The 24,704-nt window shown below is 35.7% G+C and overlaps 1 protein-coding gene across 2 annotated transcripts in view; it reads left to right on the forward strand.

The window, feature by feature from the left end:
* The window catches only part of TTC29 (tetratricopeptide repeat domain 29), a 372,975-nt gene that overhangs the window by 255,828 nt on the left and 92,443 nt on the right, over positions 1–24,704 (forward strand). For both annotated transcript variants that reach the window (XM_032186005.1, XM_032186006.1), the window contains 2 exons: positions 173–256; positions 14,404–14,627. In XM_032186005.1, the coding sequence (XP_032041896.1) occupies positions 173–256; positions 14,404–14,627 (308 nt within the window). The remainder of the gene's footprint in view (positions 1–172; positions 257–14,403; positions 14,628–24,704) is intronic.

Here is a 24,704-nt window from a genome sequence, read left to right on the forward strand (position 1 = left end):
AGACCTAAAAATTAAAAAGATATTTGTATGTGTTTATAGAATGTCTGATACATTACTCTGTCAATATTTCAGTATTTAGCTCTACTTGGCAATGCTAATATATTATACATGCTGCAGAAGTCTATGTTAGCACCTCACAGTGTTTCTTTTAATTTTTTTCATTTAAATTTAGGATTCATTTGATCAAAGACAAAGATGGCATAGATGATTATTTGGCGAAGAATATCAAAGGGTTGTCAAAACAAGAAGCTGCTGCGTAAGTTGGCTTTTTTTTGAGGCATTTTAACATCCATAAGTTTATTGTTTCCTTTGTTTCTAGTCATCATAATCATTTAAATTTAAAGTTCCCTAGGCCCTACCCTTTTTAGTGGAACTTGGCATTTAAAAATTGAAGTTGTTATTAAATAATGATGGATATTTCTCCTGATCTTAAATGTATCAAAGCATTTAACTCCTTGGCCTTATTAATTTGTGTATTTACCAAGGTTTTATATCATATTTGTAATGCTGTATTTAAGATTGTGTCAGTAATTATACTTGAAATTGTGCTTATTTTTTTTTTACCTTTTTTTTTTTTTTCCTCCTCTGAGCCTCTGTGAAATATCTCCTCTGGGGTACAAGCTTAGTATATAGACATACATGTTCTTGTAATTTTGAATTATTATTTAGCAAAGCCCAACTGCTGAGTTCTGTGGTGAAGCATTTAATACACCATTAGTTATTTAAAAACCCAATGAATGAAAGAAATCTATATAATTTTTGATTTCTTGCAGCTGAGGTGTTTACACTTAGATGTTACAAGAGACTACCAACTGACTTATTTTTCTGGGGGCTTTTAACAGAGCTGGGGTTCAGCGCCATCAAAATTAATGAAATAATTCTTACAAATCTGAATTGCTTAAGTGAGATGATTTATTTATTTCAATATTTAAATAATAAAAAGATGCACATACAAGGGCTCTAGGCTCCTTAACAATTAATATTGCAAGATCACCCTTGTGGATTAGAAACATTCTATTAATCAGACAGGAATTTGACCAGCTGGTCAGCATGCTTCATTTCTTCCTCCTAGCCTAAGGATGTACCTGCAAACCTTCATAATGCACTTTCAAATGAGAATCTAGAAAAATACCAGGGGTATTTTAAGTCTGGGGGTAATAACTTTAGCACTGTCCTAAAACCCTACCGTGTTATACTTAGCCAGCAGACTGTGTAGACTTTGATCATGCTGTCATACTAACTATTCCTGGCCTCACAGCAGCCTTATCTGCTCCACGCTCAAAGAATATCGAAGTCCTGCAATACCAAGGCAAAGTGGGGTGCCATTGTAGCAGTTTCCCTAGTGTTTCTTAACATGCTGTTTTTCAAAGTTATAAAAACCTCTTAATGATTAAAACTGAAATGTCATATACGTTCTGGTTTATTTCTAGGCAGATTTGTAAGTGCACCTTTTGAAAGATTACATTCATGGTCTGTGTTTTTAGTTACTCTTAGAATTTCATGTTTTGATAGTAACTCAGCAGTTACAAAATTTCTGTAGTATATAGTTTACAACTATTGTTCAGTAAACCTTTAAAGCAAAAAAATAACAAAATAAAAAGTAACAAACTAGCAGCTACACAGCTACATTAGTACTGGGCTAATATACTTGTAAAAAACTAGGTGCATCAACTGTAATTTTGAGCCAATTTAAAAGTAAGGCAATGCCATATCTGTAAATAATATTACCAAAATCAATGTTACGTTTTGTATGCCTCTACAGACAAAAGATTTTTTCATTAAAAAAGTGTGAGAAAGGGCTTATAATATGTTGTGTAGCTTTAAAATAGTTTTCATTCCAAAAGTAGATTGTTGTACCCTTGTATAAAAGAGCAGGGAGTCTTTCTTTTGCCACCTAATTACTTGTACATGTGTTGAGATACTTAGACAATACTTATTTAGTGAATAGACTTTAAGTTTTAAATACTGTGTAATGGAGTTATGATCTTTTGTGTTTGTTTTTTGTTTACATATATATATATTTTTATTATTATTATTATTTTTTCCAGAAGAATTGTCATTCAGTGCTTTAAAATTAAAGCAAAAAGCCACTAGTTTTAGCCAGTGCAATAGTGTCGTGGAGTTTGGTCAACAAAATAAGTTAACAAGATTTTTAACAGAAATTTACTTTTTTTTGAACTAAAGCAAATTCTTCCACACTGATTTGCAGTTGTGCATGTGCAGATCAGTGGTACTGCATGTTTAAATGCAGATTCATTAGTGTAAGGATGTACTGATTAATGATTCTCAAGTGTGAGTTCTGCATCCCCTGTGCTGACAATTGCTAGGGTATGCGGGTGGGAGAAGTCTTGGCAATTTGTGGGTGGAAAAAAAATAGCTAATATGCTCCTAGTACTCTAGTTATAAAATTAGTTTGTTTACTGTTTACTGGAAAGGACAATATTTACAAGCAATTTCGTGCTCCTATGGAAATTAATAATAAATTATTATTTAATAACAATTTATTAAATTAACATCCATGTTGTTACTAAGCAATTATTTTTGTCAAAATGTTCTTGTAGTCACACTTCTGCTTACTATTAAACTTCATTTACTTTTTTCAGTGCCAATTAGACAGATAAGAGTTTATTACCTGTTAAATGCTGGAATTTAAGCATAGTATTACATATATGGAAAAAAGCAGTATTCTTTAAAATTGTTCCCTAAAATTGTGTGCTGCATGTTATTCTTTGAAAACTATGTAAGCTACTTTGTAGTTGAAGGGAAAAAAGATGTTGCAGTCACTTTTCCATTATACAGTATTGTTCTCTCTTCCGAAGTTCAGTAAATGAGAATTCCTCTAAGTGTATTTATGTTATAATCTCTGTTTGTTGGGGAAATTTAGAGGTTTTTTGGTAGTATTTTTTTGTATCAGGATGATGTGATAGAGGAGGAAGGAAAAACAATGCTAAAGAAAGATAGTACTTCAATTACATTAAAACAAGATATTGCTTTGTTTTTTTTTTTTATTGATTTTGTTTTGATTCTTTCTCTAAGCCCGTGTCCTGAAGTCAGAAGTAAATGTGGTGCAAGAAGCTATGAATGGAAAAGAAATGAGGAGGGGAGGGCTGAAAAAAAAAAAAAAAAAAAGGTTCCCATTAATGCAGAAGGTGACCGCGTTCTTGCCACAGCCTTTTGTAAGTAGTGAGAAGGTTGGCTGACTCCACTGGCCTTCATGGTGCTTTCCCTGAATACTGTTCTTAGTCTTGACTCACCAAATCATTAATGGCTTGAAATCAGGTTGCAGTAAAAATTAAAATTTGTTCTTATGACTGATCTAAGTGTCAAAAGGTTCATGATGAACTGTGAAGTAAGGCATTTTCCATCAAAAGATTGATTCCAGGATTGAGTCTTCACATGAAATTAGAGCCTAGAATGGTCCAGAATTTCATAATGTTATTCTTGTTTCCTGATCTTTTTGTCAGGGCCAGAAAGATCAAGTTACAGTTCTCTTCTCTTCATGCAAATTAAATCTGGATAAAACCATATTAACAAAAAGGAGTTAAAGACTAAAAAGAGACATTTTGAAATCTTTCTGATGAGAGGAACAGTTGTGGTTGGCAGTAACAAAAATACTGCATTACTGGTTTTACTGGATGTATTTCTATGAATTAGATGGTGGGATTAGACTTCTAGTGTCCTTACTCTGGGCTCGTTGGTAGTCAGATGACTTCTCAGTTATACAGAGAAGATACTGGCTGACCTAGATGAGCAGAAACAGTAGTGTTTGTGTTTTCTGTCTTGTGGTTGAGCAGTGTGTTATGGACAGCTTAACCTGATAATTTTCTTTCTGTAAAGACATACTTTGATGTTACTTTTTCAGGCAGGAGACAAATTATTGTATATGCATTTTGAATAACAGTGAGTTGTTCTACGTAGAATTCATGAGAAGGCTGGTCTGCAGATTGTATAGAAGTGGGTGTCTGACTCTTTATAGGTTTCTGCAAGATTTTCTTATGGAAATGCTGTCACCTTCCAAATTCTGCAGCTTTTATGTCCGGAGCATGGCCCTCAGCCTTCAAATTCTCAGACTTATCCCCAGAAGTAGAGACTGGAAGAGTTAAAAGTATTATTTTGCTTTTCTTTCTCTAATTAAATATAATGTTGTAATTCTCCAAAGGCTGTATGGGTCCTCCAAACTTTGGAATTATTCCCCAGCAATTTCATGTTTTATGAGACAGGCTTCTGGTAATTTCAAAGGCAGGTGAGTATTAAACAGCCCTCTTAAACAATGGGCTTTGTCATTTATTTATTTTTTCCAGTCAAATGATTGCCATCGCCTGCAGTGAGCTACAAGATATGAGGTACTGTTAGAGTCTGTCTAAAGAGACTTTTACAATTTTTTTTCTTCTTCCAACTGCTATAGAAAAGTGGTGCTTCTTTGAGTAAGACAACATCTCAACATAAGAAAGCTGGAATGTAATATTTTTTGCTGTAGGAATGATGACTAGTGACTATAATAGTAATTCTTTACTTCTGGAAACCTATGTCCTGCTTTGCATAAAGAGCAAAGGGGATTTCAGACAAGTTTAACTCGGATCCAAATAACTAGGTTAATCACCCCGTATAATCAATGGAAGTAAGTAAGAATAAATCTCTTGATTAGTTGAACCCCATCTTTGAATCTTCAGACAACTGCTTTAGAATAAGGTGGATTATACTTTTGAAGTACCTGTTTCTCTCTGTTGCCTATATACTGAACTCGGGCTGAGCAGCTCAGCTGTAGACATGTATGTTTTATCAGCTGAATCCCACACTAGGGAACTATTGCATTTTGAAAAGTGTAAAATAGATCAGATAGTGAATGTACCTTTCCACATCTTCTAATTTCTGAGGCGGTGTTTATACAAAAAAAGGCAAGTCCAGAACAAAAATGACCTGGTATCCATCTTGAATCTTAGCGCTATATAACAGATTATTTTTCCATTCTTCAGTTAAAGAATTAAAGGGACAAATTATTAACTATCCTCCCCTCCCAAATTCCTGCTGTTTTCAATGTCAATCTTAGGTTAAAAAAAAGAAAGATGTCAGAAAATCAACAAGGGGTTATATGCAAGTCTTCAAGATAACTTTGAAGAAATAACAGATTTCTGTCCTATGTCCTTGCATGTTTTACCCATTGGTCTCTGCATATTTAACCCCATCTGTCCTCCAGGACTAGAGAGGAAGGAACCTCCTCACCTGATTAGAGCCAGGGTGTTCCAGAGAGTCCAGTAAGTGAGAAGAATGGGGTTTGTGGGTTGATGGAGAGGAGAAGGCCTAGCTTGAAGAGTGTTTTATCCTTCATTTTCATCACAGTCTTCATTTTCATCACAGCCATGACAGACTACTAAACCCTGCTGTTAGACTGGGCTTCTTCTGACCTTGTCCTGTGTTGATCAGTTGTTTAAATCATGACAGTTCCTGTGCTCCTTTTTAGCTTTGTTTCTGTATTTGTCATTGTTCTTGGTGTTAATGGACCTGTTCCTTTAATGAAGCTGAGTACAAATGACTGATTGGGTCTTTGATTAATCCAGATTTTCTAGTTGCTTTCACTTCTACAAAATAAATTAGTGGACTGTCTTCATAGGTTACCTGTGGTATCTTTTCCTAAACAAATAGATTGGGTCCTCTTTTTTCATTGACAGCTTACTATATTGCCATGTTCTCTTTTTAGCAACCTGACATCTTTACAGGAGCTTCCCAATTTGGACACGCGTAATGTAGGTTTGGGAATTCTGTGTTGTAAGGTGGATTTGACCTCTTCTGTGTTATGAATTCCCCCACCCCAAAATGGTTTAGGAGGTAAAACTGAGGAGTGAGGATCTCAAGGGACAGAGGCACTGCTAAGAATAAAAGCTAGTAAAGATATTTTATTAGTGTGGAGCTAAGGCAAGGAAGAAGATGCAAATGCTGTTACCAAAAAGCTTGCAAAAGGAGATTTCAGACATGGATCAGCTAACACGTAAGTGCAATTTCTGCTTTCCCCTTGTATTTCAGTCCTTGATTGCACAGTGTTTGGCTATATTGAGGGACTCATTGAAGCTGCTTCCATTCCTTCTTTGTATAATACTAAGAAGACAGAGGGAGAGAGGAGAGCTCCAAGCAGCTAAAGAAGCAGCAAAAGGAGCAAGAAGTCAACTGGTCTTTGCCTTTCATAGTCAAGTCTTAGTAAGATTTTGCTGTTCTTGCTGATACCAGTCTTTGGATGTGACCCAAGAGCACCTTATAACCTGTGGTCACATTACTCACGTTGAGAACTGGTCGAATGTTGTGTCAACTCATTTACGTTTCACAAGGATGATTCTTCATTTTAAAATAACTAAGGAAGAATGTAATTCAAAAGCAGAGAAATGTAGTCTTTCACAGTAAAATAAATTTTAAATTAAGGCTCTATCCCAAACTCCCTACTGATAGGATGCTTCTGGAAAGGGAGATGGCACAAGTTACTTATTGAGCTAGATGATAAATTTTAATTTTCTTTGCCATTGCTTTCACAATATTATTTAAATATGTATTTTTTTTTCTGTCTGAATAATTCCTAACAATCTTACTTGTCACGACCAGGATTCAATGTTTATTAAACAACTTTCAAAAAGAGATTTTAGTACTTAGAGGCACACATTCTTTTTGGTCAGATGAATGATCTCTGTGAATTTGAGGCCTGATAAACATATGATTTAGTGTAATTGGACAGTGATCTAAAGAACAGAACTGTGTGGGAAGTGAATGGTTTGCCTTTCCTAAAGAAACTTCTCTGTACATTTGTGTAATGTGAAAGGTTTTTCTTGAAAAGGTTAAAAAAAAGTTCTAATCAACTTCTGTACATTATGTAGAACTTCATTTTCTAAACTCTGCAAAAGAAAGTTTCATATTTAATGGGAAATCATGAATTATTCCATTTATTATCTACTTCCTCCTTTCAAAGACATGATCTGGATAAAAGGCGGGGTGAATAATTTCAAAAAATACAATACATTTTTAATGGGAAGGTGCAAACTACAGATTCTCATGACTATTAGCAAGTATAGAGGAAACAGAATTTTACTTGCAAAAACTCATCAAACTCTTGCAAAGATAAAATACATGACATACTTTAATAAAGAAGAACACAGAGAGCTGAAGTTTTTCTTTTTTATGTAACTTGTTGTTTTTACTAAGTTTGGTCTTACGGTTTTCTAGTGCTTTCATTTCTCAGTAGTTCAACAATATTTAGTACTGGAGATAATGTACAAGCTATACACAACTGACGTCTATTTTTAAAATATTCCACAAAGGTGAAGCATCTCTAACATATGAAAAAGTGCGAAATAAAGAAAGACAGTCCAATTTGCCTTGATGCAGTCATGACTTCCTAATAATTCTCACAGTGAATCCTTCTGAATTTGTAAAATCCTTGCTTTTCTTTCCCTCACACTTAATCTCTGTCTACTTGTCGTTAGACTACTGAGTAAGTTCTGGTACTGAGACTGAGTAGGTCATCATAAACAAATGCAAAAATACTCTGGGAATTGTTCGTGGCAATAGTATGATTGTAAATGAATAGCCTTGTATAGTGTTTTATGGTAATCATAAGATGATGATTAAGCTTGAAATGACACAGAGAAAAAATAATGATAATTATCTTTTTCAAAGATAATGAAAGACAACTGCAGAAATTCCTGGCTCTTGGTCCATTAGGTCAGCTCTGAATTAGGAGGGGAAAGTTAAAAAATAGTTCATTTTGATAAATAACTGTCCATAAAATATGGTTGGAATTACTTTTTGTTAATGAGCGTAATTAATTTAGAAAGAAAAGCAGAAAGATTAATGAAGATAATGTTTTTTTTCTTCTTGTGCTTAAAATAGAAAGTAATGATTACAGGTGTGTGCACTGTTGTATGAGAAACACTTTTATAGGGTTAGCACCTTTTTTTTTTTTTTTTTTTAATTGCTTTCATTGCATTTCTGTTTAGGAACAAAATATGCCAAAAGTTCATTGCTAAATTTATATCTCCATTTTCTGTGTTAATGAGGATTCTTAATTATTACAGTACTCACATTCATTTTAAAATACTTCTTCTATGTCATCCTTTGATGTTTATAATTGATTAATTTTTCATTTTATGTAGTATTAAAGTGGCAGTGTAGCTTTGAACAAAAGAAAGCGAGTCCAATATGTGTGTTCTTTGTGGGATCCTACTGACAGGATATGCATCCACCTTTGATTGCATGATTTAGTTTAAAGTGTGGTTTGACGATAGTCAGATTGCGAGGCAATAGATGAAAAAATACTGCATTACTTGTGCTGAAAGTTATTGTACTTGTATGTAGGGTACAATATTTATTTTCTGATACACTTTATTTTCATCTTTACATTAACAGTTCTGAATATGTAACTCCACAATCCTTTCCTTATTTTTTAAAAAAATAATTTTTGCATAATTCATTTTCAAGGAGATGTTCCTACTTCTGATGATATGTACAAATTGTTATGCAATATTTTTTATTTGCTATTTGGAGTAGGGACCACTTATCAAAACATTTGAGGGGTTGGTTGATTTTATGCTTTTTATAGTAGGACACTAGCTATTTAATCTTCATAATTTGGAATTAAAATCTTTCACCCCATCCCAAAACATCCTATTAATCTCAGCTTTAGTAATCAAAAATTCTCATGTGTAAGCTACTGTCTATTACTACTTAATAGCATTTACTGTACTTTCATATCTTTCTTTAATGAGATTGCTATATTCTACAATTTAACATATTACTACCCAGTAAATATTTCATTAAAAGAGAAGTATTTAAGCAGGCAGCCTTTAAACTGGGATTAAAGAGGGTTGTGCCCTCATGCAGTTAAATATCCTTGTATCAGTAACAGTATGTGGTGAAAACGTGCTAAGTACACCAGCACACTGAGGGCTAGACTCACCCAGGTGTTCATGTTTATATTTTTTCCCACTGAATTCAGATACTCTGACTACTTGGATATCTTTTCAAGTTCGGTATGTACCTAACCTTGGTGGATTGCAACGCAAATGCATGACAGTGTGGTTTCTAGCAGTGTGAGTGAATGGTTTAATACCACTGTAACACTTGATCATAGCATCACTGAATGCTGAACTGGTGAAATCTTTCAGCATCTATATTTACTAAGCATCTAAATGAGTACTTCTCATCTTCAACAGGGCCCTGCAAAAGTGACTTCACTACAGACGTGGTTCACCAACTGTAACAAAACTCTTAAGGTTTTTTGGATGTCCAGCTGTAAATAAATGATAACTCTTTGTTTGATTCTTAGGCAGAACAGCCTGAAATATTAAGCACTTATGGCACGCTTATCTTTTTTGCTTTCTATAGTATAATTGGTTTTACTTTATGCATACACTTTCCAAATTTTACGGAGGAAATTCTAATACGTCCCTATTTATATCGTGTGTGTATGCGTATAAGTTAAGCATAAAGTAGCTAAGTGTTCACATACTTGATTTATATTATTTTTTCATGTAGTTTTATAGGCAATAAGTATAATAACTAGTACTTGCTTAAATAAAGGTAAGCAAAAATATCTTGGTTATTTTTTCTTAATTTTGTCATCCCAATCTAAGGCATTTGTATCAGTCATTAACTTTTGAGCTACAGAGGAAATCCCAAGTGGATGAAATCTATCTGAATACAGTTTATTAGTACAATCATTGGTATAGTAATTATTTTACATTGTTAAAACATTTTAATTTTATATACTATAGTTGTTTAATCTATGCCATTTAGTACTTTACAAAATGAGATAATTACAGTACACTTGCATTGTAATCAGCAGCTGGCATTAACCTATAGTACTAACTAAATCCTAGAGAATTTAAAGATACGAACCTTAATATGAAAAAAAAAAAAAAAAGTGGCGTCTGAAACTAGTAGCCATTTTACCTATTTTGCATGTCTGTAATTGACCACATCAGACAGGAGATATGGAGAGTTAAGCTCACAATAACAAATTCTGTTATGATACATTGACTATTTTGATTATTCCTAACACCAGTATTTGTCACTTGGCCTCTTACTTTCTGTTTCCTTTTCTCTCTGTAAAGGATAGAAAGCAAATAGCTTTGTTGTGTAGGATTTGAAGTTAAAGGGAAAGTAGGATGATACTCTGCTGATCTCCACACATTGCTTAAGACTCTTGTAAAAGTACAGTACGGTAACATAGGAAGGTCCCTGAGGTGGCAACAACAACGTAATTTCATTAGCCTCAGTGAAGATTTGTGTTTCTGATTTTTGCACCAGGAAATGCAGATCAGAATCAGGTTCCTGTGCTCAAGCCAGATTTCTCAGCATGGCTCTGGATGGTTTTGAATAGCAATGATAATAAAAGAAAATTATATAAGTAGTTGTGTAGTGTAAGTAAAGTGAAATACCTGTAGCAATATCCTGGTACATTTAAAGGGCATTGTATGTTAACAGTAGCAGTGCCTTTTCAAGCTCGCAGATCTACATTCAATAGCTGCTTCTACCTGTGCCATCTAAAACATGGTCCTAATAAAATGGCAGCTTTAACTTTAGTACTTATTTATTTGGTATTGGAAATGCTGCTGATTCACACACACACACACACACAGACACCACCCCACAAGTGCACAGAATTTTGCTGGTGTATGCCAAAGGCAGAATACCCAACCAGATCAGTAAAGTGACCTCGTTTCACTACTTTACCCAACCTGGATGAACCAGTATCTAGTAACATCAACAGGGATGTCGATGAAAGATGAGAGAGATTGTGGATGAGGGAGACGAGTGCGCAATCAGACAGTGCTGAGCATCCGCTGTTCCTCTGTGTTTGCGTTAAGTATCGGCTTTCATCTGTTGCTTTCACGATTTAAAAATAAATAATCTGCTGGTTTAGATTTATTTGCTTCTGTTTGATCATAAAAACAGATGTTGTTGTTATTAATAAGATGTCTTTACAGGTGCATTTGAAATCTTTCTCCCAACATGCGCATATGGTCGTTCAAAGGGGAAAGAGGACTTCAGGTCTATATTCACCTTACAGTTCAATTTCAAAATGAAACACGGGGAACATTACCCGGCTATGCACTCCTTATAATCTGATTAGCTTAATTGCTTGCTTGCGCGCAGTGCAGGCATGTTTCTGGCACCGTGCTTTTGGGGCAGCGAGCAGCGGGAGGCAGCGCAGGCAGCGGAGCCGGGCTCTTGTCCTGCGCCCTGCTCGGGCTGCGCCCCGCGAACAGGCTCCGTGCTGCGCCTTCCCTTTGTTCTGCGCCGCGCCGTGCCGCGCTGACAGCTGCCTGATTAACTTGTCCGGCCTGCAGTTTTCCAGTTTTCCAGTAGATGCCCCCAGAGACCATTAAACCTCCTGAACGGCTCCGCTTCAACCAAATGAAAGGCCAGTCTTTTTTCATTTTGCTTCCCGGAGTAACATAATTGTTCAAAGGAAACCTAAAATCGGCGTGGACGCGATGTAGAAAAATAAACTTGCTGTTTTAGTAATATATCATAATTAATACATGTGGTAGTAAGGTTCAAAAGGCTCAGCATAAACTAGTTTATTAATGTACTAGAACCATAAAGTTAGCAGTTGGATTTTATAAAATAAATCACATACATTTAATTAGGTATCCATTTTTGATACTGATGTTAGGAATAAAGTAATGTGCAGGAATGTAAAACATGAGGCATTGTATTTAATCTCTTATTTTACATGCTGCACAATATTATAAAAAGCAGTACGAAAAGGATTTTGAGGATTGAGGACTTATAATTTATTTCAAGATGCTGAAAGATATTTCAAGAACTTTTCAGTTTTCTTCTGTCACTGACACCACTCCTCTGTTCAGAAGGACTGCTTGTTGGAGAAAGAAGCCTGGCGTTTCCATCTGGATCCACTCGGATAACTGAACCAATTTCAGAAATTGGTTGCAGTGTTAAGCTCTCTCTTAGGTGTCACTAATAACATTCATCCCGTTCATTTCTGGCCTTTCTGTATCTTTCATGTGATCAGGCACTTGTGGCTGATGTGTTGTAGTAATTTAAAGAAACAAATGTATTGTTTGTCTCTTTGTGTATTGCCTGCTTTTAATTATAGCTTTGTGAGATAACTTTTATCTTTATGCCTCTAAAATTTGAGTGGCTATACACAAGATAGTTTCATTGCTTAAGAGTTATCAACACAGTTATCTTTGGCAAAGAAGAAATATGCTCTGTACATTTGGTAACTTCAGCATTATTTCAATTAATATATTAAGTTGCGTGGCCTTTTGTTAAAAAAGAATGGTGAAAGTAATTTTTAAACAGAAATTTTCCTGCATTTGTTGTTTTCCTGTATTGGTTCATTAATAATGCTGTCTTGTGCAGAAAATGTGCTTTGACATCAAGTGCGTTAATCCACAACAAGTAACATCTTACACAGACACAGTTTTTGTATTTATACAAATATTGGTACTGTGCATTGAGTGTTAAAAATGAACGGAATGATGTTTTGTTCAGTTACTATTACGATGTTTTAGCAGCTAATTACTTTCTTCTTTGCTTCTAACACATCTGATCATATAATGCATGCACACATATACTAATGTATAGACCATATATAGATAAATAAAGATGCATGTATGTACGTCTGCTATTTAGAATTTTTTCCAATGCTTTGGGTGATATTACTGTAGGATTCAGTCCTAGGCCTTTTGAAGATGCTAGGTATTTTTTACATATATATATTTTTTTGTTGTTAAAAAAACACATTTTAAAAAGAAATTTTAAAAAGAAAAAAGCATTCCATATACAGAGTAGATAATATATTGTACCTTATTAATATAATATCTGCATGGTATTTTGAAGCTGTATACTGAGAACCTGGTATGTGCCAAATATAGTGTAAATGATTAAAGATACTTCTCATTTACTTTTCTAAGATAAATTTTGCAAATGTTTTTCTGGTACAGAATAGTTATGTTTTTTCTCTTGTACACGTAAACACTGCATTTTTCAATATTGAAATACATATACATTAAAAAATACACTCAGTATTTTAGTCTATGTCATATCATGTACCTTTTAGAATTGTGTAATGTTTTTTGTGTTCAGTTCTGCAACTAAAATGTAAGAAATACAAACGAAGGATTAATGTGAATTTATGGAGTAATTAATAGCTTTTTCTTTTATAATGATATTAAACTTGAAATAATGCAGATTCTTTAGTTCTTGCACCTCAGATTACCATTTACTTGACTGACATCTAGCTAAGACTTTTTTTTTTTTTTTTTTTTACATAATCTCAATTCTAATTAGGATTGTTAAAGAACTGCAGTAGTTCTTCTTAGGCTAGAAATACTATTCTAATTGGGCTATTGTTCAGCATGAGGTCATCTGAATTTCTTGCATACACTGCAAATCTCAGTTTTCACAATTCCATATTTATTTTAATGCCTCTAAGAATTAGTAGTTAAATAAGACTGTCTTAAAAGACAGTCTTAAAAACAAATAGAAAACTTAAGTGGAATATACAAATTAAAATTACCACATTTCGGTCCTTGTCTTTTTACTGGGATGAGGGTTTGTTTTCCCAAACTAGATAGCTGCTCCTGCAAACATTTACGTTTACGCTTCAGTGTTTCAGGTAGTCCCATTGAACTCATAGCTTTCTCCAGGTTGAGACACAATAATCATTTCATGCTGAATAAAAGAAATATTTTGATTATTTCCATAAATAATATCTAAAAAGATATATTAACTCTTGAGAATATTTGATTATACAACTTTTGGATTAGTATATCTTTTCAGAGTTTATGAATTGGATAATTTTGATGTAAATTCATCATTGCATCGCTTGATTTTAAAATTAGGATGTGAACTAGTCCCAGCTGAAGTTATATGCTAAAGAGAAGCAAAATAACATTTAACAATTGTGTTTCTGACACAAGATATGTTTGACGTATTAAACCAAGCGACTGTATCCTACAGCAAAACTATTGAATGTATACATTGTTTTGACATGTAGGATGTTTCATCTTTTCCTCTCTGCAGTGTTTTAAAGCAAACTAAGAGTTTGTGTTTTCATAAACTGATGTAAACATATCTTTTTTCCCATCAGTCAACCTTTTTTTTTTTTTTTTTTTTTAACAGTACCAACTAAAAATGTCAGTATATTCTGAACATGTTTGCAATATATATTTGGATATTTATTCACTATTCCCATGTTTACTTCCCTAGGGTAGGATATTTGTAATTTTATTTTGGTAGAATGATTTCTGAGAAGGGAAAAATATACCCCTTCCCTGCTGGTGAACTGCAGAGGTCTCATCTTGAAAGCTGTTTTAGTATCTGTAATTATTTGGTAAGGTGGAGAACAGAATGCAGGTTTAAAGGCTTAAAATCCGTCTTTCTTATTCCCAGTAACAGGAATTCATACAAGGAGAACATCTGCATAGACATGCTGCGACAGGGTTATCACAAGTCCTTCTCCGAGCTCTTCACTCTGATACAGAAGTGGAATGCCTTGAGGGAGGCTGCAGGGCCTGGGTCAGCCATATGGCAGCAGAAGTCCCTGGAGGAGCAGCCTGATAAGCTGGATCAGCTTTACCACTTCCTGACCAGGGCTGAGGCAGCCCAGCGAGCAGGTAAATGGGGGGATTGTGGGTAGCAGAGCAGCGGGAGCCGCAGCCGCCAATGCCTGGGGGAAGCTTCCAAATTGTTTCATGTATGAATTTGAAACGTTACTGCATCTTAGCACATTTCAGCCTTAGTCAACTAAGCTGTATTTATAGAATAAATGATTAGGAACTGCAGATATCGGGAGAGGTTTTCTGGAGAGGGGAAAAAAAAAACACACGGAGAGTGCATTATAATATCAGAAATATTTAATATATTTATAGCTTTGATAACACCTCAAATGTTTTCTCACAATTTCATTATTTGTTGTTTTTCTTTCTCTATTGATTTGACTAGCTGGTTTTGTATTAGAAAAATTTAATAGGTGAAATGCTGTTTCAAACAGTAATAGTTTTATAAATCTGGTTTTATTAAATACACTGTCTGCTAACTGTTTGGATTTGTGACTGACTTAAAAAGGATTGTGAACATGTCAAATAAAATACAGCACATAGATGTAACATGCCACCTGTGAATTACTAAATATTAGTGAAGACATAACTCCAAATTACTGTATTTTTTCTGTTGCTTACTATTTACTGAGCACTTATATTTATCATTTTGCTTTACTGTAAATAGTAACATAACTTACTCTGTTTTTCTCCCTTGGAATAATTGTAAGGAATGGAGGCAGGTAAAGCTCTAACTACAATTCTGTTTCATAGCAGAGTTGATTTCATTATAGTTGGCTTGTTTCAAGTTACATTTTGATTGCTATAAAGAGGAAAATCTAAAATAAAGCTTGAGAGTTTGGGACCTAAGCTTTCTTGCTGAAATTCAGGAACAGAAAACTTAATTTTAGAAAAGACAGCTTTCCACTCATTTAACATGTTTAGTTTATGTTTAGTCTAAAAGCAAAAAGTTGTGTTTCTTTATTTAATTCACTACAATCCTGGCCAGCCTGTGATAGGAGGAAATATTCAAGTTTATCTTGAGTATGACTACAACCTGAACACAGACCCATGTTGTTCGCAGGAGTATGAAAGGGTTTTGCTCCCAGACTACTCTGCCGTACGTAAGCATTGTGCCAATACATTGGTGTTTGAAAACTGTTAGTTAAGGCACCTCTTGATGGACCTGCTTCCAGCAGATGCTCAAGGAGAGTATTTTGTGTTCCTTCAGTGCAAGATCTCTTTCTGTATTATTAACTGCTGTTTGCCAATAGAGGTGGGGAATTCCCTCCCAGAGAGGCAAGGTGCTGACTGTGCTGATTTTGCCCCTGTGGAAAGCAGAGGCCCTTTCTCTCACTGAAATTGGCAGTCATTGTATGCTGGGCTCTGTGAGAGATGGGATACTGCCCATCAGCTGACTGATTGTGTCTTGTCTCTGGAAGAGAGTATTTCCACACTTTGCCTGTTCAAGTTGGTTAAAATGAAAGCAAAGAAAGTAATGAGAATGTGCCAATGGAGTTGGCAAGTGTTCAAGCAACACATTTGTACTGAATTGCAAGATCAGGATAGCGAGAGTTTTGATTTTTTGCCAGTTTCAGTGTAAACCTTTCCACAAATCTTTGTTTTAAGTGAGGCAGACAAAGGGGTGGATGCTATTTGTATCACAGCTTGTTGGAGCTAGTAGTGCTGTGAAGATAACATATGGATTACACAGCTCATCAAATACTAATTTAGGAGTTCCACTAATCCAGTTGCTGTCTGATTCTAATCAAACTGGTTGGAGCTCTGGTTTACAATCTCATGACAACTTCAGCTGAAACCATTTAAAAGGTGTTCAGCAGTTGGCTTCATCCTTCAGCTGCAACTTACTACAGCATAGCAGTCATAACAGCAGCTGACCTGTGTTTGCTCCTCAGCCACTACAGTTCAAGCCAAATACGGCTTAAAGCATTTAAAGTAACATTTGGGGCAGTGAACAGTGAGAGTTTTACAATGTGGCTGATGTCAGTAATATTAGGCTAGCTGAAAACATACCTGTCTTAAGTATGCTGTCCTGAGTTAACAGTTGTGGTGAAGAGATTGCAGGTGTAAAGGTATGAAAAAAATCTGTATGACTTGTACGTTCTTTGATAAATTTAAACTTCATGAAGAGATTTATTTATTTATTTATTTTAACCTGAGGTGCTAAGTGGAAAATGAAACATTACTGATGTCAGGAAAAAGCTTTCCCTTTTGTTCTTTAGCTTTCTCACCTGATGTTTTTGTATCACAGTGTTGCTGTCTCGTTGTGAGTTTTGCTTAGAACTGCTGCTCCAAAGTTTAGAGTTTCAGAGTTGTTACGTAGAGAAAGTTAGGTATTTGTTGATCCACTTTCCATATTTATTGGTGGGATATGTAAATCTTTTCTTTTTGCTGATAGTCTGTAATTTTAGACTCTGCAATGATGGACATAAATTGTTTGCTTTGACAGGATGAATCAAGGCAGTCCATTAGGATGTGGAAGTTGATATCAAAGAGCAATTATGCTCATTATTTCTTCATTTAAAAAATTGTGACTGTTTACCAATGTTACGTTGTCCATACCATTAAGCTTTGGACAGAGCAGTGAATGTTCTCTCTGTTTTCATTTTCATAACTGACAGACTTATTTTGCCCTAGGTACAGCATTACACCCCAACCTACCCCTCCAAAAACAAACAGCCCTGCAGAAATATTGGCAATACTTGTTGACTGCATTCCTCTTTGGTTGTCTTCGATGCAAGTAATGTAAATGTTTCTGACTTCAGAGTAGAGTTGTTTCTAATTATTTCTTTATCATCATTTGTTATCATGTACTAACCTCTCTTTTACTAGTTTTGGTCCCCGTAGTTTAAAAAAAAAAAGGGGGGGTGGGGAGGGGAAGGCATTTACCTGTTTAAATATGTATATTTTTAGGTTTGGTTTTGTTTTGTTTTTAAAGAAAATTGCAGGATAAATGCCAAAGTAATCTACATAGCTCAGCATCTGATGTATGCCATTATTTCTTAATACATGTTGTTGAAAATGTCTTTTTTCAAAAAGAAAGTATACATTTTGAGGCCATCAAATAGCCTGCCCAATTGCCTGCCTGGTTTTACTGCCCAGAGTAATTTCACTTAAAATTATAATTGTCCTTTAAAGGCATACCAATGTGAGTAGGCTGTTATTACTACCCCTTTGAAGAGCCACAGCTCCCTAGTCCCTACTCAGGACTGTTCTGAAAGTTAGCAGGAGAGAGAGTTTGAAGCCACAGTCCCGTCCTGATCTGAAAACGAGGATTGCTAACCAGGTATCTTTTGGCAGATGACATCCTGAGAACAAATGATGACCATACCCTACAGAAGTGCACTGGATAAATAGAATTAATTTTATCCATTTTGTCTGTCTAAGATGCAGATAAAATTTGACCCTAGATCTCTGCATGGTTGGGCGAGTTGTAGGGAAACAGCAGGAAGAAAGGAAATTCACCTCTTGGAGTTTTTGAACAGCACCTAATTTCATGCCTGTCTGGGAGAAGAGTTTATTATGATGATGAGTGTTGCCTTTCCTCAGATAATAATACTTAGAAGTGAAATCAGAAGCTTTAAACTGCTGTTTGCACACCTTTTACCATATAACTGATTTTTCAAATTGTTACTTGGTGTCTACAGTCTGTCTTACTGTTTTAAAATGCATTACTAATTTACTTGTTAGGCTTGTACCTAAAAATCTCACTAAGCTTTTTGAATCATCTCCTCAAATTATTGCCTAGCTACCTTTATTTAGTTAGCACTGAGCCAAAAAAAAAAAAAAAAGGATGGTGCTATGCAGATTGACACTGAACAGTGCAATCTAGTATTTTAGACTGGGGTCAGCAGCCTGTCAGGGATGGTGTGCCAAATCTAGTGTTTGTCAAACTAGGGGTCACCAGTCCTAGTTTTATTCTAAAAGGGCTTGTAAAGCTTTGCTCTTCAGATCACATCTGAACTGTGTATTAAATGTAGGGCTGAACCCTAATTGAATCCTTACCTATGGTGACTAATCCAGGCCACGAAGAGCTCATATGATCAGTGCTTGCCAGCGTGGGCTGGTTTACCTGTGTTCTGGCCCCACCAGGTGAAAGGGACAGAAGGCAAGTTACAGCTCAGGAGCAATTAAAGGAAGGCTCTTCTCAGCCGTTGGCTTTCCTTTGCTGGCACAGGGGAGCAGAAATGGGAAGTTCCCGAGGTGAGTGGCTGCGACATGTGTGGAGCAGTCAGCACTGTGGTAGCAGATGACTGTTCTCTGTGGCAAATCCAGCGTATAGAGCTAATAGTCAGCATGGACGTGCCTTCAAAGGGGCAAGACACCGCTTATTAGCTGATCGTTGGGGCAGCTAGTGAATAATAGGAATTACAACCTGCCTTTCTTAGAGCCTGCACTGCCTTTGTGGTATGTCAAATGCTAAATCTGCGCGCGTGCTACAAGCTGCTGACCTGCATTCTAGGGAATATCAGACACAAACAATTAGGAGGAGCTGCTAACAGTGCTTTTTTTCCTCACTTCAGCGAGCAAACTTTTGACAGCATGAATTATCATTTGTTGTTGTTGTAAAAGATGACTTTTCCTAAAGTATGTGAAGAAAGCATGAGTATTTGATGTGTTCACACTAGAAAATCTTTCTATGTCTGAGGCACTAAAGGTTGAAAATAGAGTTTAGCATTTTACAGTGAAATGCTTTTTCTGTAAGATTTCACGCTTATGCCTTAGGCTGGGCTTGAAACATTGCAATAACTGTATTACCCATGCTATTGTGGAGAGAAGGAAAAAAAAGTGATTGTGCATTTAAAAAAAAAAAAAAAAAAAAGAGAGAAGAGAAAAAGGATAAACATACCAAACCCTCCTTTAATATTTGCTTGGTGGAGGTAGTTTCTCTGTGGTTTTGGGGGTATATGGGCAAAGGAATACTTTTGTTTTCCAAGCAGATTTGTCCTTATCTACTTAATACTGTTTCACAAGAGAAAAGCTAGCAGTTGATAGAGACCAGTGGAGGAATTTATTGTTCTTGCAATTAGCTTACAGAAAGTGAAATGATTCTGCTCTGGAAAGAAGCCAGACCTCAAAATATAGCCAGCTGACTTCAACAGAGGCAGCATTTCTGCATTTTAAGTAGTGCCTGAGTGCCTCTAATTTAAGTAGTGTGTTTTCATTCCAGTGGCTTGGAGTCCCCTTTTAGTGTCCCAGATTACCCGTTGAATTGTCTTATGTTGCTATCATTAGGGAGCTTTATTATTACTTGATAAAATTATATCCTGACCATTTCCCAGCATCTTTGTGTAGATTGTGCTTTGAGTATATTCTGCTTAGGTACTTAGCAGCGTTAGGGAGGGGTGGAGGGGATTGCACCCTGCGTGTGCCCTGCTTCACGATGTCTAAGAAACAGAGGGTCTGCATGCAATTTGATTGTGTGTCAGCATGCTACCCCATAGCAACCTTTCTTCATTTGCATTTGTGTGTTTTCACTCACTGAGTGTGGCTTATGGAAAAACTTCTAGGAAGAAAAAAAAAAAAAAAAAAAAAAGGAAATCAAAGTGTGGTCTTCTAGCTGCATTAGTAGAGGCATGGTTGTCCCGAACCATGGGACAAAATGGGACTGATTCTTTGCTATGTATGAATTTAGGTAGAAATAAACTGTTAGTTTATTTCTGTTGCTGTTCGTGCTCCTTATCGGTCCAAGAGCCTCCATCCTGGATCTTTCCGTATATGAATTCTTCACAGCATCAGCAGTCTTGCTACTGAGTCACAGGTATTGATCTCTCTGGCAAGAGAAAAATGAAACTTCCAGTAGTGATGATGTCTTTTTCAGACATCAGAAATGGCTCCTAGTGACTTAAATGATCTTAGGCCGTTCCTTGACATGTCTTCAAGAGTGAATGGTCAGTTATAATTAAGTCATACTCACTAAAAGCAAGTAACTGAAGTGGAAGAGGAGTGTTATCAGCTGTTGAAAAGTTTCCCTACAGCCTTTGTCTGGCAGGAACAAATGACTGACTGGTGGTTCCTTTGGTAGAAAATATTCAGCCAGAGATAGATGTTGAAATATTTATTTCTGATACCTGTATTTTAAAGGTGAGTTTCTGAAGTACAAGTTCTGTTTTCCGTTAACAACAGCATCTTCTTCAGGGAAAATGCCAAGCCAGGATCTCTTCAGGATGTTGTTTTCATCTCCATTCTAAAGATCACTCTTGTACTTCTTTTCAATTCATCTCCTACATCCTGTCACAAAGGAGATCATACAGACAGATGTGGCAGCAGTTGTACTAAACCACTCACAGTAGCACAGCTTGCAGATCTTCTGTATGTTTCTTTTCTTTCATACCAATTCTGTTACTCCTACTCAGCCTCCACCTCACTATCCCTGTGCATTGCACTACTCAACAGTTGTCTGGCTGAACACAGCCAACAAGCAGAGCACGGACCTGAGTGATCTGCTCCATGCACTCCTCTACTTGCCAAGGGTTCTTGATAACAGCCCAAGAACAAACCAAGATATTATTCAATGGGCTGACCAGGGGCTATGGCTCAAGCATGACAAGAAAAGATCCTTACGTGTCAGTTGAGATGCACCTGAAGAGATTCTGATGCAGAGCAGGAAATCCTGTATGTGTTTAATATACAGGGTTTAATGTTTAAACCATATATTTTTATATATATACATATATATATACATATATATAAACCCTAAGCAGAAAAGAGATTTTTAAATCTCTTTTCAACAAAAAGATACCAGTAAAGTTTGATAGGAATATTTTCCTTTTGCGCATAGATACCCACTTTCAACATGATTTGTTTTGTTTTCCACTGCAAAGGACAATGAAAATAAAATATTTTGAAAAGTACAAATCAAAGTGGAAAGTAAATTTTCTATAATTCTGTGATGAAAACGTTCAAAAATGTACAAAATAAATATTGCAGCGTGGGATGACGTTTTGTTTTAAAAAACAATTGAACACAATTTTTGTGAATTATTATTACTGCCTTAAATTTGGTAATTTGGCATTGAAAAAATGTTACACTGGCTAATTGCTTATAAGGTGTGTTCTCAGTGGATTTTAAGTTATGTCCAAAACCACAAAATACCAGACTTCACCATCTGCACCATCAAGTTTGGTTTGTTCTGCTCAGCTGCCATTTTGGGCAGCCATTCTGCTGCTCTTTACAGCATTCTCTCAATCCCGTGTCTTCTGGGAAACCTGGATTCACCTTCCATGGACTAGATGTAATTTTCAAAAGATTAATGAGAACACCATTTGAACCTTTATTTGTGTGCATTCTTAATTTTTTACTCATTTAAGAACAGTTTGTCTTGCAGGAACTGTTTTACAATTGCTTGTGTGACTCAGAGTTCTTTCTGTTCATTTGGTATCATATTCCAGTGGTGTCGTTATCTCTCTGATAAGTGGTGCAGATTTTTTTTTTTACATCAATATATACATAAAAAATTTCTCTACGTGTAATCTATTAGCAGATGCAGAGAACTTACTGTACAAAATCAGAGGGGTCAAAGCTTTAATGACTGAGTTACCTATGGGAGATTCTGTAGAAGACAGTATTTACCTATTCTAATATTTTTGTTCTCCTGGGGAGATAAAAGTTCACTTTCGCTAAGTCTGACATACTGGCTTTGCCACTGTCAGAATAATCTCAGTGAATTTCTTGATTTGTAAATCAGAGAGACTTTGAATCCAGAAGACAATACGGCTTTTAAACATCTATCTTTTGGGGTTTATTTTCTTGTGACACCAGTGTATCTGGTCAGCCACTGTCCAAGACAATTACAGAGAAATGGTTGTCTTTGTGCACTTCTCATTGTTATTCACCGGCAGGATAGTCATCGGAGGGTCACATTAAAGTTCATTCAATCAAAGCTGTGGCAGTAGCAATAGTCCGCCTCAGGTCAGTTCCATCTCCTGAGATTTGTAGGGCACTACCTGAAGTTATTTGCATAATTTTATGTAGCATTAGTGCCTTGGTACATCATAGCAAAGATTTCAAAGGCAACAAATTTGTATCTAGTGTTCTTCCCCAATGACAATCTAATTCTTTCCTTTTGCTGTGTTATCGTAAGCATTTGTTGATATCCTCTAAGTTCATTTTCACTCTGCTGTAATCAATATCTGATGTGTATTATTATTACCTTAGATTAAGTTAGTGATTATAATTAGCTTTTATATTTCTCGTGTTTAAGTGGTTATGTTTGTGTGCTTGTAATCATCATGGGAACCTCTGCTTTCTACTTTGGAGATGATCTTGTGCCACAATGGATATTTAAATTGGGATGAAAATCAGAGCCAGGCAGTATCTGCTTTTCTTCACCGACTGGAAAGGGACTCTAGGAAACATATAGCTATGTCTGAAGTGGTTATGTTGGGTGTATCCCAATTATATATCTCAACTCTTATACGCACACACATGTATTTATGTTTTTATATACATGCATATGAGCACACGCACAGCAATACACACTCACACGCACAGCTATCCTTGTATATTAAGTCCAAACCATTGCTTACCATTGAAGGAGAGGGATTAGTTCATAAACCAGAAGACAAAAAAGCGAGTGCTTAAGAATGGAGGCAAAGCCATTTCAGCTTGATTTCAGAGAGATGCAGAAGATTAAGTAGATGTTCTCCAGAATGGGCAGAATAGATAAAAATGGAGAAGAAATAAATATTAGATAAACCTGTTGAAGACTGCAAATGTGATTTGGTGGTAAAGGAATTCCTTCAGAAGAATAAAGTTTTTACTGCATCACAAAGCACAATGAAGGGCTTTTTCAAGACATTCTGAAGTCAAAGAACTTAGTCACAATGACATGAGGGATGTCATGAGGGATGAATGAGGGTTTTATGTTACTTACATATATTTGAATAGAAACTTGAAGTTTTTGAGACAGAGCATACTGCAGATGAGGCTGAGGAAGCACTCCTCTGTGTGGTTTAGAGCACTTTTCTGAGTAATTACCACTGTGTGTTCTAAACAATGCAGGGGATTCATATTGATGATAGAATTTACAGTCATAAAATTGGTCCTTCTGGAAAATTGGATTTTCCCCAATTTTTCCTGTAGATTAAAAAATAAAAATAAAAAAATAACTGCATCCTCTGATAAAAATGTTTTTGATACAATGTCATAGATAGTGCTTTGAAAAGATCTGGACTTCGAGTGAGATCATGTCTGCATTGAAATCAATGTATTAATGTATTTTTGTGTGCATGTTTATTTCTGTGTGGTGCTCCATATCAGGAGTAAGAGAAGCTTTTCTTCTTTCTTTTTCCCCTTTTCTCTCTTTGTTGAGCAAAGCTTACAAATTGCAGAACTCCCGAAAGCAAAGCCATTCTGTTCACACATCTGGCTTATCCAAACATTCTCTTACCTGCAGCAGCACTTGTGGTTCTTAACTCCTTCTTTACCCAACTACATGAGAATTGTTTTTAAGAACAGGCTGTGCTTCACAGCCACAAACACAATAAGAAACTAACCAAAATTGCAATGGAATTTTAATGAATTATTACATTCACATCTAACATAAGCAGAGTTTGGAAAGAAAAATCATTTAGTGTACCAGAAGTAAGTTTAACAGTGAAACATATACATGTAGATACGTGCTATGCTCTCTTATCTCATAGATTCTTCAGCATCACGTAGGGAACATATTCTTCAATACCCGTAGGGAGTAGCACTATTATAAGAGTTACCAGGTAAGTTTTAGTTCTCTAATCAAAATTAATTGGTCTTTTGAATAATCTCATGTGGTTTTGGTTTTGTGGTTGTTTTTGTTTTGTTTTATATGCGAGAGAAATAAATTACATAGGCACTCTCATTTTGTAATTTTAAATTGTAAATAATGTATTTGTTGATAATTTTGTAATGCTACTTAGAGGTGGGACTCGCACTGTTTTTATAAATATGAGGAATAGTATGTATTCATTTAACTGGCTGCTAGAGTGGGAACTAAATGTGTTTTTTCTTCAGATTGTAAAGGAGAGCTGAGAGTCTAAATCTTCTCTGCTTTCCATGTTTACTGAGAGCAATACCTTGGTGGACTTTTTCAGGCCAAGATGTAAAATTGCAGTTGGTCCTTAATTTGAGAGAGCGATAATGTAATAAAAACGGGAA

Source organism: Aythya fuligula, chromosome 4, assembly GCF_009819795.1.
Source record: "Aythya fuligula isolate bAytFul2 chromosome 4, bAytFul2.pri, whole genome shotgun sequence".
Taxonomy (NCBI): Eukaryota; Metazoa; Chordata; class Aves; order Anseriformes; family Anatidae; genus Aythya; species Aythya fuligula.